We start from the raw sequence: 17,606 nt of genomic DNA on the forward strand, positions 1-17,606 counted from the left end.
TACAAGATCTTTTTAGCAGAGCCCCAAGTAAAGTTGTCAAAGCTGATGAGGTTGCAGACTGGAGCCACCATTCAGGGAGGTGTGTTGGGTGGTGGCATCACAATGTGCCATCCCTGGATGTCACTCCTGTCTCTGGGTACTGCCTCTCAGACAAGTATCTTTGCTAAACTTTTTAATAGGAACACCACTACTCCAAACAAAAAGAGCAATGTGTTTTTTTTAGTTGCTACTGGACAGACTCAAGTAGAGATTAAAGTGTGTCTAGATAAGAGAGAGATACTAGAAAACAGTAGGCTTTTTTGAGAGCTTATTTTGATAGAGATTCTCCAGCCCTGTGGAGTCCTTTTGACAGAAGTTACATTTGACATTGGTGCCAAGGTGTTTGTACGTACATGTTTCTGTCAAGTAGAGGGGATAGGACAGGATCAACTGATCGTATTCCAATCTTTTGCTGGATTATGCTAAGCTGATGTTGAAAATATGGTTTAAAAAGTAGAGAATTATGCTGAGGAAGACTGGAAAAAGAAGAAAGGAGTTGAAAAAGTTAGTAAGGTTGAAAATTATTCATTACACAGAAACCAGGATGGAAGAACTCAAGGACCAACTGCCTGCTGATGAGTGCAAAAATCTGAGACCCTCAAGAAGAGAGGGTTCCTGCTCAAAATGACAGTGAACCAGAACGCACAATGTAGGCATCATGATCGCTTCAGCACTGATGCTCTTCAAACAGCACGTGGAAAGATGGCATCTGAGAGGAATGCTCTGGAACTTCCGGCACTGAGAGACAGAAGGACGGTCAAAGGAGGAGAAACAACAATACTAGCAGTGCATTGTGAAGACACAAGGACAACATATGCGAGGGTGGGGAGTGAAGGCACTTGCTGATCAGAAAGCGGCAACCTTCGGTCCTGTTCCGGTGTATCTGCAGTGCTCTCTAAAATTTCCTTAATATGTAAGTGTAGTGTCAGTTAGGTAACTTATTTAGTGTGCAATAAATCCAACAAGGGTGAGTTCACAATGTTCTGTCCCTAGCATGTTATTTTTCTGCTGCGTGTAAAGGGAGCTTGTAATAGGTGGGACTATGTACTAATCATTATGAAGACAGAGAATTCATTTGTACTGAAATGGCCATATTTTCAAGGGGTGGTGAAAGCCATTTCAAACACAATGAAGACAGTGTGTCTTGGAACATGAATGAGATCAACCATGTCAGATTTGTTGGCCAAGTGTACTGCTATGTACTTATCTGTACGTGAAATTGGTCTCTCAGCAAGACCCTGCAAGGCAAGCCGTCTACCTGTGCCTTGTCTGTAGGTGCAGAAGCCAGACCAGTAGTGAGCAGCTACATTGGGAATAATTTTTAAAATGAAATAAGGTAGGGATGCAATCCCTCATAACCTTAAGGCATGGTTTTAGCTATTCTCTTAGTAGGTCTGTGTTTGGCACACATATCTTTGATTAGCGCTCTTTTTTTTTATCTATTCTGGATTTGAAAATAAAATGAGGAAATAAAAAAATATATATGTTCTAGGTTGGAGTATGAGTAGTGCGTGGTTGGAGTATGAGTCTCTGGGAAGTTCCCTGTGTTCAAATTTTCTTGTTCTGTTGCTCTCCTTGTGGAGACCCTGTCCTCTCCAGCTCTTGCTATTTCCCACTTCTTACCTAAAATTCCATTCACTCTGCCCAACAGTTCCCCTTCAGGCTCAGCATCTGCTTTGATAGTCTACAGGGCAGAGGCTTTCAGAGGCCCTCTGTGGTAGGTTCCTAGTTTGTTTCCTGTTTTCTTCTTCTGGCTTTCAGAAGCCCTCTGTAGCAGGTTCTTAGGTTGTTTCCTGTTTTCTTCTTCTTCTGATGTCCATCCTCTTTGCCTTTCAGGATGGGGATTGGGAATTTTAGTTAGGGTCCTCTCTTTTGCTTAGTTTGTTTAGATGCACAGATTTTAGCGGGCTTCTCCTATGTTGTATGTTTATATGAGTGAGTATATACCGTGTGTGTCTAGAACCCCTGCACAGATGTAGCCCATGGCAGTTCAGTGCCCAAGTGGGTTACATAGTAATGGGAAGAGGGACTGCCTCTGACATAATCTGATTGGCCTGCTCTTTGATCACCTCCCCCTGAGGGGCAAGCAGCTTTACCAGGCCACAGAAGATGACAATGCAGCCACTCCTGATGAGAACTGATAGACTAAGATCAGAAAGAAGGAGAGGAGCACCTCCCCTATCAGTGGACTTTGGGAGGGGCATGCATGCAGAAAGGGGAGGGAGGGTGGGATCAAGAGGGGAGGAGGGAGGGGCTTATGGGGGGATACAAAATGAATAAAATGTAATTAATAAAAGTTAAATAAAAAATTAAAAAAATATATATGTATATATAATGTCTAATAAAAATATTTATACACCAAAAATATATTTCAAGTATCTCTACAGAATAATTTTATTTTCTTTGTAAGGTGTAAATAATAATTTTATCAAAGCTTTGAATTAAGCCTGATAATTTGTGTAAAACCACTCACAATAATGCTTGACACAAAGAGGAATAATAGAGTTCAGTCATGTATGACAGGCCATACAGAATAAATAATAGATTCACACGAGCCTTATATTAACATGAATGTTCATCATATTTGAACTTGAGCAGTAGAAGAATAAGAGCTGCAGATATGCCAGTGTTGGCCTGGACCCCTTCAGTAGGGACATGATTTTAGCCCTTCTTGTTCTTCCTTGTCTAGAAAAACACCACTTGATGGACATATGGCCTTAGTTCTGAATCTGTCCTGAAGTTCAAGCTGCTGTCACTGTGAGGCTACTGCATACAGCCAATGTTAAAAAAAGAAAATTAAACAGCACCAACTCTCCCTACAGGTATTGTTCCACACAGTAGCTACAAAAAGGAAGCCAGAAGATAAAGAAAGAAAGTAGGAAAAACAGAATAAGGCCAGAGAATATTTTTGTATTTCTATAATTATTAGGTTTATATAGATTAATTCTTTAATTGTTTCACAATTACTCTAGGAGAAGATATAGAACTAAAGTCAAGTATCATAACAGGCAGATAGCTGAAAGTATAACCATATGTAAAATCAAATTAACAAATTATCTGCATGAAGAATTTTCTGCTGCTATCTCTCCCACAGATGCTTTTATAAGCTGCGGTACTTAATTTGTTAAGATGTGATTGCTTGTCTGGAGCTGGTCTCTATGCAAAGCAAACTGAACCTTACTGAGATTAAACCATAAACTCAGCCTCATTAGCACCCTGCTCTCTCCAATTTGCCTAAACACAGTTATGTAAAAGTTTCAATAAATTTTGAATTCAGAGAAAAGAGCCATTCATCTGGAAATTACTGTGACAATGTGAGGGGAGTGAAAAGACTATAATAACAAGGTCATTGGAGGCCACACACCAGCAGCTCCCATCTTTGCAGATTTCACTCACAAGGGAGAGGCACCAGTTAAAATTGTGGGCATTTTCAACTCAGAATAGCATAAAGCTTAAATAGATACTTGATTATCTGGGACTGTTTTTTTTTCTTTAAACAAATTCTCTTGAATCCCGGGAAGATAGTATTTGTAATTATCTCCTCCCTTCTCTGATTTCCTGCTAACAAGGTCACCCTGCACAAATCCTGACCATTTATCTTTTGGCTTTTATGAGCTTATATGGTACTTAGGTAGACAGACCACGGTTGAAAAATCTACCCTTGAGTCACCTTATATCTGTGTTTTGAATACAGCCTTTATTCTATCTTTCCTTAAGTGTATTAGTGGATTAAATAACGGCTGCTCCATAGGTTTATTGTAAAACTTGAAGATACTAGTGTCACGACTGGCACTTAGCCTAGTATCCTCTATCTCCATCAGTCCACTCAAATTGTACAGAACACCTAGCGATCTCTCAAAGTCGATAGGCATGTCCGTGCCTGAGGACATTTGCGTTAGATATTTTCTATAGAAAAACCTTATTCACTGTGAATCCCATAGTTGTCTTTTCTATGTCATTCTTTGCTTTTCTCCACTGACATTACCTCATAAATACATGTCTTCTTATTTAGTTTTTTGTCTACTTAGTAAAGAAAATATAAATCTCACAACTTTAGGAACTGGGGGTCTTTTATTCATTAATTTTCAAAACAGAACAGTGTGAGATGTAGAGATTTTTAGCCTCAATACATATTTAACATGTAAATCAGTAAGCTAAGAAGTGATTAAACGAAGTTTTGATATCTGGCAACTAACCCATCTTGAAGCTAGGGACAGGCAACCTCAGTTCCATTTCCCATAGCAATGAACACAGCATGCATGGCTCCTATAGCCATCCTGCAGCCTCATAGGTAAGTACACAGACATCAACACAAAAAATAATGAGTTTGCCGTTTAAGATGTGACACAGAAGAAAACTGCAAAGCGCAATGTACATACAGGAAGGGAGGCTCAACCTAGTGGGAAGGAGTGACGGTATAAAAAGGGAAGTCTCTCCGTTAAAAGAACAAAACTGGCTTCCTCAGAGACTTCCTAACGAATCAGCAGTAAAACTGAAAAGGGAACGGAACATCCTTGCTGTCATTGCTCACTCACACATCAAATTTTGAAACTAAAATGGTAATAAAAAAACAAGGAAATCATGACATTTTCAGGCAAATGGATGGAACTAGAAAAGATCATCCTGAGTGAGGAAAGCAGAAGCAGAAAGATACACATGAAACATACTCACTTGTAAGTGGATATTAGCCATATAATAAAGGATAAATATACTAAAATCTATAGTCGTAAAGACGCTAAACAGCAAGGAGGACATTAGGGAAGGGGCTGAGACCTCATTCAGAAGGGCAAACAGAATAGACATCTGAAGCAGGAGAAGACAGGGAAGAGGACAGGAGCCTTCCATAGGAGGCCTCTGAAAGACTCTACCCATCAGGGTATCAAAGGAAATGCTGAAACTCATAGCCAAATTTTGGGCAGAGTGCAGGGAACCTTAAGGAAGAAGAGGGAGAGAAAGACCTGGAGGGGACAGGAGTTCCACAAGGAGACCAACAGAGCCAAAACCCTGGGCGCAGGGGTTCTGCAAAGACTACTACTCCAACCAAGGACCATGCATGGAGAGGACCTAGACCCCCCTGCTCAGATGAAGCCCATAGGCTGCTCAGTTTCCAAGTGGGTTTCCTAGTAAGGGGATGAGGGGCTGTCTCTGACATAAACTTAGTGGCCAGCTCTTTGATCACCTGTTCCTGAGGAGTGCAGCCTTGCCAGGCCACACAGGAAGATGATGTAGTCAGCCCTGATGAGACCTGATAGGCTAGGGTCAGACAGAAGGGGAGGAGGTCCTCCTCTATCAGTGAACTAGGGGAGGGACATAGAGGGAGAAGAGGGTGAGTGGGTGGGACTGGGAGGAGACCAGGGGGCCCTATAGCCTGGATACAAAGTGAATAGATTGTAAAAATAGATAGATGATAGATAGATGATAGATAGATAGATAGATAGATAGATAGATAGATAGATAAAATAAAAAGAAAATCCCTGAAAGTGGAGAAAGCAAGAAATTCTTGAGAAAAATCTGGTCTGCTTACGATTTGAAAATTAATTCTGAATTGAAGTGGGAAGCAACGGGTGGCTTCTATGAAGTAAAACTGAGAAAATTACATAGGTATGAAGATGCAAAGAACCCTTCTCCCCCTTGCTGGCAAACACTGTGACACACACTGCTGAGTGAGCATTTTAACTTACAGCATGAGCATCAAAGTTCTAAATCGTCCTGCAAAAATAGAATTTTAAAGGATAAGTGGCTATTCCATGGTGAATTACATCAGGTTCCTCTGATCTTTTGAGAAATTTCAATTACTTCTTAATAATTGCCATAAGGTTGGTTAAACCAGACCATATCCTATCTTCATGGACCCTATTTATCCTCTAGGAAGCACTCTTTGTGAGGACTTTATTCAAATTCAGCTATTTAATAATTGCTAGCTTCCAGAAGAGTGAATGCTTCTTAAGATTCTTTTATGTCATTCGCATAATTCTAATAATGGTTTTCTCAAATTACATTCCTGTTATGTGCACTTACCATGCTTTGAATGTAAATTAAAATAATTCACATTAATCTAGACGTGACAGTTGCGAAGAGAAGACTCCACTTTTCTTCAAAGTTATAATAGAATAATGAAAAGGAGATACAAACTGCTATGTAATTGATGGCTGCTTTAATACAGTCGCTTATTAAAAGTCTCACACGGCAAGTTGATATCAAGGTCCAAATAGTTGTTAGAATGTGCTCCCACCATTGAAGATAGCAGCAAAGTAATGGGCCACGAGAGGGTCTCACACCCTAAGATTCTCGCTTAATATGTCAGAAGCAAAATGAAAAGGCCCTACTTGAATTACTAAAATACACCTGAGCCTACACATCTGAATACATTCTGCACAATTCTGGAATAGATATAAAACCCATTAAGAGAACAGATTCATTGAAGGCCTAGCTATGGGGAATGGCTACCTATCAACTAAATAGAAAGAAATGAATGCTCCATGTGGAAATATGCTCTAATATTCTTTATGTTGTATATTCTTAATTGCAAGAACTAAAGAGAATAAGGCACTAAGAATAAACAGCCTCTGTCTGACAACGATTCAAGGCATGACTTTACAGAAGTAAATCTGGAGCCAGTAATAACTCCTTCCTCTTAAATTTAAAGTGTGAATAAAAACTAACATGATACTAGTTCCAACTAGTAAGATCCTCATCACTAACTTTTCCTGTGTGTTTGTGATGTTCTGAGCACAGTGTATACTGAACATGGGAGCAGTACATGTCAGCTGAGAGTGCAGATTCTAGAGAGACCCTCAGCAGAAAGATCAAAAGTTCAAGGCCCATGCTCACTGCAAAGTAAGTTCAAGGTCATTCTGGAACTTACTGAGAATCTGTTCCAAATTAAAAATTTGAAAGGGATGAAGAAATAATTCAGTGGAAGAGTGCCTGCTGAGTACTATGCAATGCTTAGATTTGATCTTTAGTATCACACAAAGAAAATTAATGAAATCCAATTTATTGGATGCATGATGAGGCATCCCTGTATTCCCCGCATGCGGGAGGCTGAGGCAGGAGGTCACAAGTACAAGGCCAGCCTGACCTACACAGTGGGTTTAGATCCAAGCAGACCTGAGTCACTCACTGAAACTCCATTTCCCCCAAATACTGTAAGCTAAATGTCCTGAGAATAAAGGTAATATTGTTACACCCTGACAACAAATATAGCACAGATAAAAGGCTACCTGCTTGCTTAAAAACTGAATAAAATGAAGTTTCAAATCTACCATTTTAAACTAAAAAAATGCTGGAGAATAAATTAAGTAATTACAAATATTTGTTTAGAGTCTATTGAAAAAGAAATGAAAACAAAAAGTGTATATGTTCCTGTGCATATTTCTAGCTATGATTCTCTTTTAAATAGCTACATTTATGAAAGGTTACATACTCAAGCACTAAAGAACACTCTACGAAATTTAATAAATATTGCTTCAAAAATGACAGAGTTCTTTGCTACAAAATTCTACCTACCATGGCATTGTTTTTCATTTTATGTCTCATTTCTGAATCTCCTCCCACTTATATCCATCAAGCTAAAATACCTCTCACCCACTTCTTATTCTGTGGGTCTCATTCTAAGTTTGAAAGGAGATGAATAGCTCTCAAAATTACAACTCTTTAACAAATACATCTCTGAATTTTTTTCTCTGTGTGTTTTTTAAGTGTTTTGCTATTTTTTGTTTTAAGTTTGATCTGGCTTTTCTGGACGTTCCAGCTGCCTAGCAAGAGTACCTGCTTGTGTCTTCACCTAATCTTTGCTGTTTGTTCAGCTGTCGACCACACCAGTTAGGACCTCGTGGCACTGTGGCAGCCACAGAACACGACCCAGATTACCCACCACTGCATTAACCCAGTGCTCTCCCACAGAGGCAGCTGCTCTTTGCTTTGCCGTATTGTTATTCAGATGCAAGAGACGCAAATCACACGGTCCCTTTGAGAGCGCACATTCTCTCTGTCTTCATTTTAAATGAGTTCAATAGCTACTGTCCCACGTAAACACACAGCTGGGGCCATTCTCCCTGATTCTCCATATTGCCACATACCTAACAAGATTATCCTCTGGGGAAAACTCATCACTCTTGTTTGTATTTGGGGAAGTTTGTGAAAATGATATCTTCATACGTAAAACAGAAGGGTACAACTATATGACTATTTCTCTAGTGGCAGGAAGAAAAGGTCAGTTTCAACCATTCTTTGGAAAGCATCGAGATTATCCCTCTGATTACCAGAGCAACTGTTGCAATACAGAATTATTTAAGTGTGCAGACAAATACAAAGCATATGAGAATAAGAGACAATATAACTTATTAATAACATCTTTTTAAGAAAGACCAACTGTAAAGTGCCAAAACTATTTCATAAGTGTGCAAATACAACAAAAGTCTCTGTTCTTCGTTTCCCTTTCATTCCATTTCATGCTCACCACTCAAGAGGTAAAACAGCTTGAGAACCTAACTACTCACATAAATGGTAAAACCTGGACCGAAAGCACTGACTTAACATAGCGTACTTGCTAACACCTACAAGGAACAAACATGCCTTCTCTTGGAACTACAGGGAGAAAGTGGCAGAAGTTCAGTAGGTGGGAGGGCTTACTCTTTATGCAGATGAGCAGTGACGAACTGAGGTACAAGGTGAGAAGGCAGTCAGTTTTCTTGAGCTTCATGTTCTTAGAGAACAGCCTCTGAAGTGCTGCTGATGCTGCCCCTGTCTGGCTCCCGACCCTTGTCTGGTTCAAAGAGGAGCAGGTGGCTCAGAGACCCAGGATGCCATCTCTCTCACACCCCTCCCAGGGCTCCTCCACTTAGATTCAAAAAGCGCTTCACAGCATCTTACAGACACAGGAGGACAGGGTAATCACACAAACCTGGAGCAGATTTTTTTCAGCCTGGATTGGATTTGTGCCCCCTCAGACTTTGCCTACCAGTTTTCTTCTGTTAACAATGGCTCTTGGAAAGGCTAGGGTCTTTCTGCTTGCTCTAAATAGAGAAATTAATTTCTTGTGATGGTCCTGGCACATGATTTTTCTGATGTGGCTACTTTTGAAGAAAGACTATGTTTTTGTATATTATATTCTCTTGAAAAACTCAGTTTACAGAAAAGTAACTTTTTCTGTTTCTAAACCCTATGGTGACAGTTCAGTAGTACTTTTGCTGTTGATAGGGTAGAAAAATTATAAGAAAAATAAGGCATTAAATAAAATGGCTTAGAATTATAGATACTTGAGAGGGTAGTATTTCTATCACAAGTGTTTACACTATCCGCATGAAATTACATACTTTGGGATTTCTTAAAAGGTTTTGTCATCATCAATTTATGCAAAGTAATAGGTGCACAAGAAATCCTTTAGTTAAAAATACAATACCCAATTCTGTGATTGGTATTTGTGCTAGTATATGTCTGTCCTTTTTATAGAATGAAAACTGGCCACACAGCTAAACATGCGATTCATATGACTGATTCTGTGATGCCATGACATCTATTTTGAAGGTTTTGTATTTCCTGCCCACATATAAGGAGGCTTTGTTATTCTTATAACTAGCCTAATAATTTTTAACAATGATATTCTCTGACCTCTCTCAGAGTGTTTTATTTGCAAAAGTAGAACTGATCTATTTTAAATTATTAATTTTAGTTTTTGTGTTGAGACATAACCTATAGTCTGAAGTACTACAGAGATTGGAGGATGGTGTAGTTGAGTCCCTTGAGTCTATGAGTTCAAGACTAGGTTAGGTAACAGAGCAAGATTCTGTCTTTAAACATAAGTAAATAAAATAATTTACTTCTACAGAACTCATGGCACCCAATATTTTTGGAGATCTTTCTACTTATCACAAGTAATTTATCTTAGAAAATGTGATCCAAAATGATTCCAAGTTGCACAGGTAATTTTGTTGTTTGCTGTTGTTTTGAAATGGGAGTCTCCCCTGTGCTGTTTAGACTGAGCTTGAATCTGTGAACCTTTGCTTTAGCAACATGAGTACTGATTACAGAGATGCACCACTATTCCAGAGAGACATGCACCACTGTGCCCAGCTTAGCAGAAGTATTATCTACTTCTTGCTTTAATGTCTGCATTTTGTGAGTAGGAAAAATAAGATACGGAGTGAGCATTCTGTGTTCCCAGAATTACTTGCTGATTTTGTAATAGCTATTTTCCTAAACTCTCCCATCATCATCATCATTATAACTATATGGATCCCCTTTTCATCATCATTCTATGTCTCAATATCTTTTCTAAGAGTCTCATTAAGGGAAACCTACATGCCAGACTAGCATGATCATGCTACTCCATAAACCTGAAATCTAAGGAACTAGCCACATGTAAAGGCAACCAATACTCTAGGGAACACTGAATCATAGCCACTACATACCAGAAAGATGTATAGTTTGAACCATAGAATCTAATGGTAACAGATCATTTTCTGTTATGTGTGTTCAGTTATGTCATAATTACAAAAATTAAAATGTATAATTTTCAAAAGAAAGTATTAAAAAGTAAAAAAGTGTGTGGAAAACATGTTATACAAAGAGTACTTCTAGGGATTATACTTGTATTTAGAAATAAAAATTAAAGGATTAGGCCATAAAACAAATAAATGAGTAACTTGTCAGACTTGGGGCTAGAGAGGAAATTACTTACAAAATATGAGTATACCATAATCTGCATGTGTATGCTTCCCTAGAAATTAATAATTGAAGCCTAATTCTCAGTGCAGTAACATTAAGAGGTGGAGCCTTTGTGAACCTGCCTAGAGGGAGCAAGCCTCTCCTGTTTTTATCTGCTATTAGAGTAATAATAGCTTCTTAGAAGGAGTTTGAGACTGTTTCTTTTGTTTCTCTCTCTTTTCTCTCTCTCTCTCTCTCTCTCTCTCTCTCTCTCTCTCTCTCTTAAATAGTTTAAGAAGAATTGAGTAGGTCTTTGGATATCTGGTAGAATTCTGATGTGAATGCATCTGGTCCTAGATTTTTTTTTTTTCTGAAAGGCTTTTTATTACTATATTCTATTTTACTTTTTTTAATCTCCTCATTTGTTATGGGTTTGTTTAGGGTGTTGACATTTTCTTAGTTTAATTTTTGTTTTTGGCTGCCTCTAGAAAACCATCCATTTCTTTTAGATTTTCTAGCTTAATGAAATATCCCCTTATACTCTTCTGAATTTCTTTGGTATCTGTTGTAATGTTACCTGTTCATTTCTGATTCAGATAATTTGGGTTCTCTTCCTTCCTTCCTTCCTTCCTTCCTTCCTTCCTTCCTTCCTTCCTTCCTTTCTTTCATTGGACCAAAAGTCTGTTTTTGTATTGTTTTCTTTGTTTCCATTTTGTTGATTTCTGCACTGATTTTTATTATTTCTTGACACAGACTGAATTTAAATTTGGTTTCTCCTTGTTTTTCAAACTTTTTCAGTTGTGTCATTAAACCATTTGTTTCTGTACCTTCTGATTTTTTTAAATGTGAGAGTTATACATTTTCCTTATAGGAATGCTTTCGATGTTTCCCAGAGGGTATGCTGTTTCAGTGCTGGTGAAATCTAAGTTACTGGAGGAGAATCCACAACCACTAATTCACTAAACCAGCACAATCCCTAACAACAGTTATACTTTATACCCACAGGTAGGTATAAGTCTTCACCCTTCATTACCGAAACCTCTCTTGGCGATATGGAGACCACTACAGAAAGCCAAAACCAATAAAAACAAAACATGCCAACACAGAAGGCTGAGAGAACATTGCAGAAGAGGGGGCAGACAATCATGAGAGCCAGAGGTCAGGGAGTTTGCTGAGACTATATGTCCCAGTACCATCAGAAGCTATACCTGTAAAGCCTCACCAACATGTCTGCCCATATGAGAGCTGAACATGGGTGACATCAGCAAACACGCCAAACTGAACATGGCAAACCCTGTGAGGCCTCCAACCTACACAAAGAACTTCAGGAAACTGAGTAGATCAGGAAGTGGGAGAGATTGGTGTGCTCATACACCAATCGGTTGTTCAGCGCCATACTGTCAGCCCTGAAAACACACGGACAAGTAACAGTATACAGACTCCACAACTTGTATTTAGAAATATATGTGCACAGACAAATACAATGCATACAACAGCAATTAATGAAAAAAAGAGGCCATAAATTTGAAGGAGAGTTAGGTGGTTTCCATGGGAGGTTTTGGAGGGAGGAAAGGTAAAGGAGGAATGTTGTAATTAATATACAGTCTCAAAAGTAAACAACACCAACAACTAAAGTAAGACATAGGTACAGATAAAAATTCCCGATTACTTAGGGGAGAAAAAAGATTAAAGTGAAAGAGCGAAGATGATTGATAAATACGCAGGAACTATTCTGCGGCAGCATTCCAGTCCTCAGCTCATAGGGCCTTGGTAAAAATGGAGGCAGATGTGTAACACAGGCCTGCAGTTCCTTGGTGACCGCGGCTGAGCATCTGCGTAGGATAGATGATTGACAGACAGATGAGTCCCAGCTTCTCCAAAGTAAGCATGATGCTCCAGTAATCAAGAGGCACCGAGCTACAGACTCTTTCTTAGAATTACTCATGCTCACTTCCAATCACCATATAAGCGAGTAAAACACATTGATGCTTGGTAAGTATTTTCTTTGGCTAGATCCATTTAAAACAGAGTTCTTCTGAGCTCTCAGGATCGTCTAGTAGAGCAGACTCTATTCAAAGCATCCACTTTTCAGTTTCATTATTGAAGTTTTGACAGTCTTTACCATTTGCTAAGATTTTTTGTTTAACTTAGAATAAGCACCCGGAGAACAACAAAATTCTCCAATATGTACATTGTAGCTAGTGTGATTGTTAGCTGTCTTCCCCTTGTATATATTTCATTTCAGCACAGCCTAGCCAGGCAGCTTTGGGGGGGATGGTCTCTCTACCATGTGTAGTTTCAAAGGGAAACACATCCTGAGTTCATCTGCCACTGTGGAAATGAGACATTAGCAGGAGTGGCACTTGGCATCAGAGCTAATCGGATTCCATGTGGGATGTTGTCTCTCAGATAAGGCACGCGCAGGTCCAGCAGGTCCGGCAGTGGCAGCAGTGGCAGTAATGGCTTTGACTTACCCCATGTTTTCTGATTCGTGTGTTTCTATTCATTTATAAGCCACATCTGCCATCTTCGTCATTTTTAAGTATCTTGTGCTGGTTAACCTGCCTTGTCGACTTGCCTGGATTTTGAATTACCTACAAGATAGTGAGGCACACTGTGGATGTGTCCGTGAAGGTGTCTCCAGAAAGGAATTGAATTGAAACATTCTATTAAATGTCAGGATTTGTGCATTTTGCCATCCTGCTTTTTATGTATTTTTTTCATATGAATAGTCCCAAGACTCACTATGTGAAACAGTTGTTTGTAAATTTTCAATAAATGTTAACTAATTATTCTATGTAAAGAATCAATTTGTATATATTCCAAGATTTATGGGCCATGCATGGTCTCTGTAGACTGCTTTAAATTTTTTTTGTTTTATTTTTAAAATGTTGGAAACCAATGATTAAGAATTAGACATATCTTCAAAATGTAAATGATAATAATAATAATACAGAGTTCTTAGATTATAAGTGACAATTTTCTTTAGGAAAATAAAAATTTACATTCTAAGAATACTTAAGGTCCTATACAATAGAAATAATTCAGCAGAGCATGTTTAAATAGGATGATACAACAATGTTTCAGGGCCCAAACACTAAAAATTATATATACTCTCATTATGATAATGCCATTAAAGTAAGTTAGTTACTGTCATTTTTACTGTCACATTCTAAGAGGAGGGAGTCAGAGTGTCCAGTCCAAAGAAGGACAGTGTTGCCTTGAACTGCAATCCAGAACAAAGCTGGGAGATGAAAAGTGATACCTCCTCCAAAGGGTTTAACATGCTGCTGTCACATCAAAGGGGGCGGGGCTCCACAGCAGCAGAAGTGCCCACCACACAGCTAGAAAAGAAATCACAAATACGTCACAGGCTTGAACATTTGTAAAAGGCTTTCAAATGAAAATGGATCTACTGCAAAACTATTACAAATCAAAACATACTTTTTCTGCCTGTGAGTTCTGCGGAATTTGATAAATAATTTTAGAAATGTGAATACTATAAATTGGCACCTAAGAAATAAAGTCACTTGATTACTTTGTTGGTATCTGTGGACTGACTTTATTAAAAACATTTGCCGCCTTTAGAAATTATTATATTTTAAAATTTGAGCATGCATGTCTTTTAAATGTTTATTTTTGAGTGTGTTCATGTGAGCAGATGCACATGTGTGTGTTGGTAGGGGAGGGGGGGTGTTGAGAGGTCAGAGGATAACCTCAATGTCTTTCCTTAGAAGCAGTCCAGCCGGTCTGTCACGGCTCTAGCAGTGATGAGAAAGATGAGGCAGACTTCCTAGAGAGCCCTGAAATCCATCTGACTCTGCCTTCCCACTGTTGGCGTACAAAAGCATGCCAACCTGCCTGGCTTTATTTCAGTGTTGATCCTGGGTACAGGATAAAGACGTGTTTCTAATGACCGTGTTTCTAATGTGTAGAGCTTCATTAGCATCTCTGGTCCTAATTAATCTTTTCTCTACTCAGAAATTAAAACACCTGGAGCTTTCTTGCTCTCAATTATCATTGCCACTAAGAAAAAGATACAGCAACAGAACCAAGTCAAGTTGGAGAGTCAACATGGAAAAAAAAGAATTTTCCTAGCATAAATCATGTGATAGCACTGAGAACAAAATGTGAACAATTCTGAGTTGTTGTCACTTATGACATCAATATTAATTTCTAAAACCCTTCGGGGCTAAAACTTTCAGCTCTGGCATTTTATATCTTGCTATAACGACTGCATAGAACCTGTGAGAGCATCATTCTTGACAATGGAGGACAGTTAGTACAGAAAGATTTATGTGATAACCCTATTCCAGAAACCAGGCTTGCTTTTGCAGCTGAGTGACAACAAGGTGCATGAAACCAGATTTGGGGAAGCTTTTTAAATCAGCACATACATTGGGACTTTCTTCCTATGAATTATACTTATATCTATAAATAAATTTGTCTACCTCCCTGTAAAGGAGGAGAAAAGTTGTAGAAATTAAATTACTTGAGTTATATAAACAAAACCCCAAAATCAACCCAAAATGATATAGTATAAAATATTTCACAATTCTCCTGACTTTAATACCGAAAGAAACATTATACAGGGAGGGGGTGTAGGTCAGTACTCTCCTGACAAGTATAAGGTCCTGAGTTAGAATCCAGCCACTAAGGAAGTAGAGGCAAGAGAATCAGAAGTTTGAAGGCCATTCTTAGTTTTATAGAGATGTTGAGTGTAGCCTGGGCTACAAGAGACTGGAGGGAGAAGCAGAAGAGAGATGTGAAGGTGGGGGGAGAAAGAATGAGGAGGAAGAGGACAAAGGGAGGATGAGGAGGAAGGAGATACAGTTCCTTAGAGAGGCAGGAATATGAGGTACTTGTAGAAATTACAATGTGTTGTGAGCACCCAATGGCACCAAAGCCAGAATAACACAACACAAAGGGCAAAGATCACACAGACTCCTCCCTAAGATCAATTTCAAAATATGCTATTTCTATTGTTTTTTGATAGGTTTTTTATTATGAAAATTATAGCAATAAAATAGTTGATACATTAAAAGTGCCTTTTGCATATGGCAAACAATATGGTTTGGTTTTTCAAAGAGAAATTGCTCCTTTGTGAGAACTGACCAATTTGAACTCCATATGCTTCATGGAATTTTTTTTTCATTAAACTGTGTATTAGAACTGTATTTTGGACACATATGATAAAAGCTAATCCCTCTAGTTATTGAAATAACATGGTTTAAGACCCTATTTGCACATAGAATTCCAAGCAGAGCATTTATTTGACTTATCTTTCTCAAGATCCGAGAAAACAATCACTAGTCAACACTACATGTAACGAGCTCAGTGTCACACACAAGTTAGTAATGGACAAAGCAACATTCAAGCCAATGATTACCTACACCTACTATACTCTGATGGCTTCCTGTATTTTATGACGTGGCATGTTAGGAGATAACACCACTTTCAGAGAGTTTGGAGCCATAGAGTTTCGAGAAAACAAATAAAAATTAGAAAGTGAATTAAGGTGCTGGTGGTATAGCTCTATGGTAGAATGCTTGTCTACCATACACATAGCCTTGAGTTTGATGTCTAAACTACAAAAATACATTCTTTTTTTTTTTTTAAAGGCTCTCAGAGAGCCATAGTCAATAGCAATGTTTAAAGGTGCAATACCATATGTTTTCCTAACAGGAAAGCTAACCAGTCATCACTCAAATAAATCTACTTTATTGTACACCAGACTAGCCAGTTTGATTATGTGGTTTTCTTTTTTAATTAATGAATTAATTTTTATTAAATTACAGTTTATTCACTTAATATCCCAGCTGTAGCCACATCCTTCATCCACTCCCAATCCCACCCTTCCTCGCTCATCTCCTCCCATGCTCCTCCCCAAGTCCACTGATAGGGAAGGTCCTCTTCCCCTTCCATCTGACCCTAGCCTATCAGGTCTCATCAGAACTGGCTTCATTGTCCTCCTCTGTGGCCTGGTAAGGCTTCTCCCCCCATCAAGGGGAGGTGATCAAAGAGCCAGTCACTGGGTTCATGTCGTTCATGTCAGAGAGAGTCCCTGTTCCCGTTAATAGGGGACCCACTTGGACACTAAGCTGCCATGGGCTACATCTGTGTAGGGGTTCTAGGTTAACTCCATGTATGGTCCTGGGTTAGAGTATCAGTCTCAGAAAAGACCTCTGGGCCCAGATATTTTGGTCCTGTTGCTCTCCTTGTGGAGTTGCTATCCCCTCCAGGTCTTTCTATCTCCCCCTTCTTTTATAAGATTCCCTGCACTCTGCCCAAAGTTTGGCTATGAGTCTCAGCAACTGCTTTGATACCCTGCTGGGTAGAGTCTTTCAGAGGCCCTCTGTGGTAGGCTCCTGATATGTTCCCTGTTTTCTCTCTCTTCCTATGTTTGTCCCATTTGCCTTTCTGAATGAGGATTGATCACCTTACCCAGTGTCCTCCTTCTTGATTAGCTTCTTTAGGTGTACAGATTTTAGCATGTTTATCCCATATTATATGTCTAATATCCACTTTTGAGTGGGTATATACCATGTGTGTCTTTCTGCTTTTGGAATACCTCACTCAGGATGATCTTTTCTAGTTCCCACCATTTGCCTGCCAATTTCATAATTTCCCTGTTTTTAATTGCTGAGTAGTATTCCATTGTGTAAATGTAGCACAATTTCTGTATCCATTCCTCAACTGAAGAACATCTGGGTTTCCAGATTCTGGCTATTACAAATAAAGCTGCTATGAACATGATTGAGCAAATGTCTTTGCTGTATACTTGAGAATGTTTTGGATCTATGCCTAGGAGTAGTATAGCTAGATCTTGAGGTAGCACTATTCCTAATTTTCTGAGAAAGCGCCACATTGATTTCCAAAGTGGTTGTACCACTTTACATTCCCACAAGCAATGGAGCAGG

General features: G+C 38.9%; 1 protein-coding gene across 1 annotated transcript in view; it reads right to left on the minus strand.

Annotated features, from left to right (window-relative positions):
* Crb1 (crumbs cell polarity complex component 1) overlaps window positions 1–8,901 on the minus strand; it is a 190,821-nt gene extending 181,920 nt beyond the window's left edge. The window contains exon 1 of the mRNA XM_060365044.1: window positions 8,674–8,901. Coding sequence (XP_060221027.1) covers window positions 8,674–8,743 — 70 coding nt within the window. The 5' untranslated portion in view covers window positions 8,744–8,901. The remainder of the gene's footprint in view (window positions 1–8,673) is intronic.
* Between the last annotated feature and the right edge of the window lie 8,705 nt (window positions 8,902–17,606).

The sequence above is a fragment of the Meriones unguiculatus genome, chromosome 11, assembly GCF_030254825.1.
Source record: "Meriones unguiculatus strain TT.TT164.6M chromosome 11, Bangor_MerUng_6.1, whole genome shotgun sequence".
Classification (NCBI taxonomy): Eukaryota; Metazoa; Chordata; class Mammalia; order Rodentia; family Muridae; genus Meriones; species Meriones unguiculatus.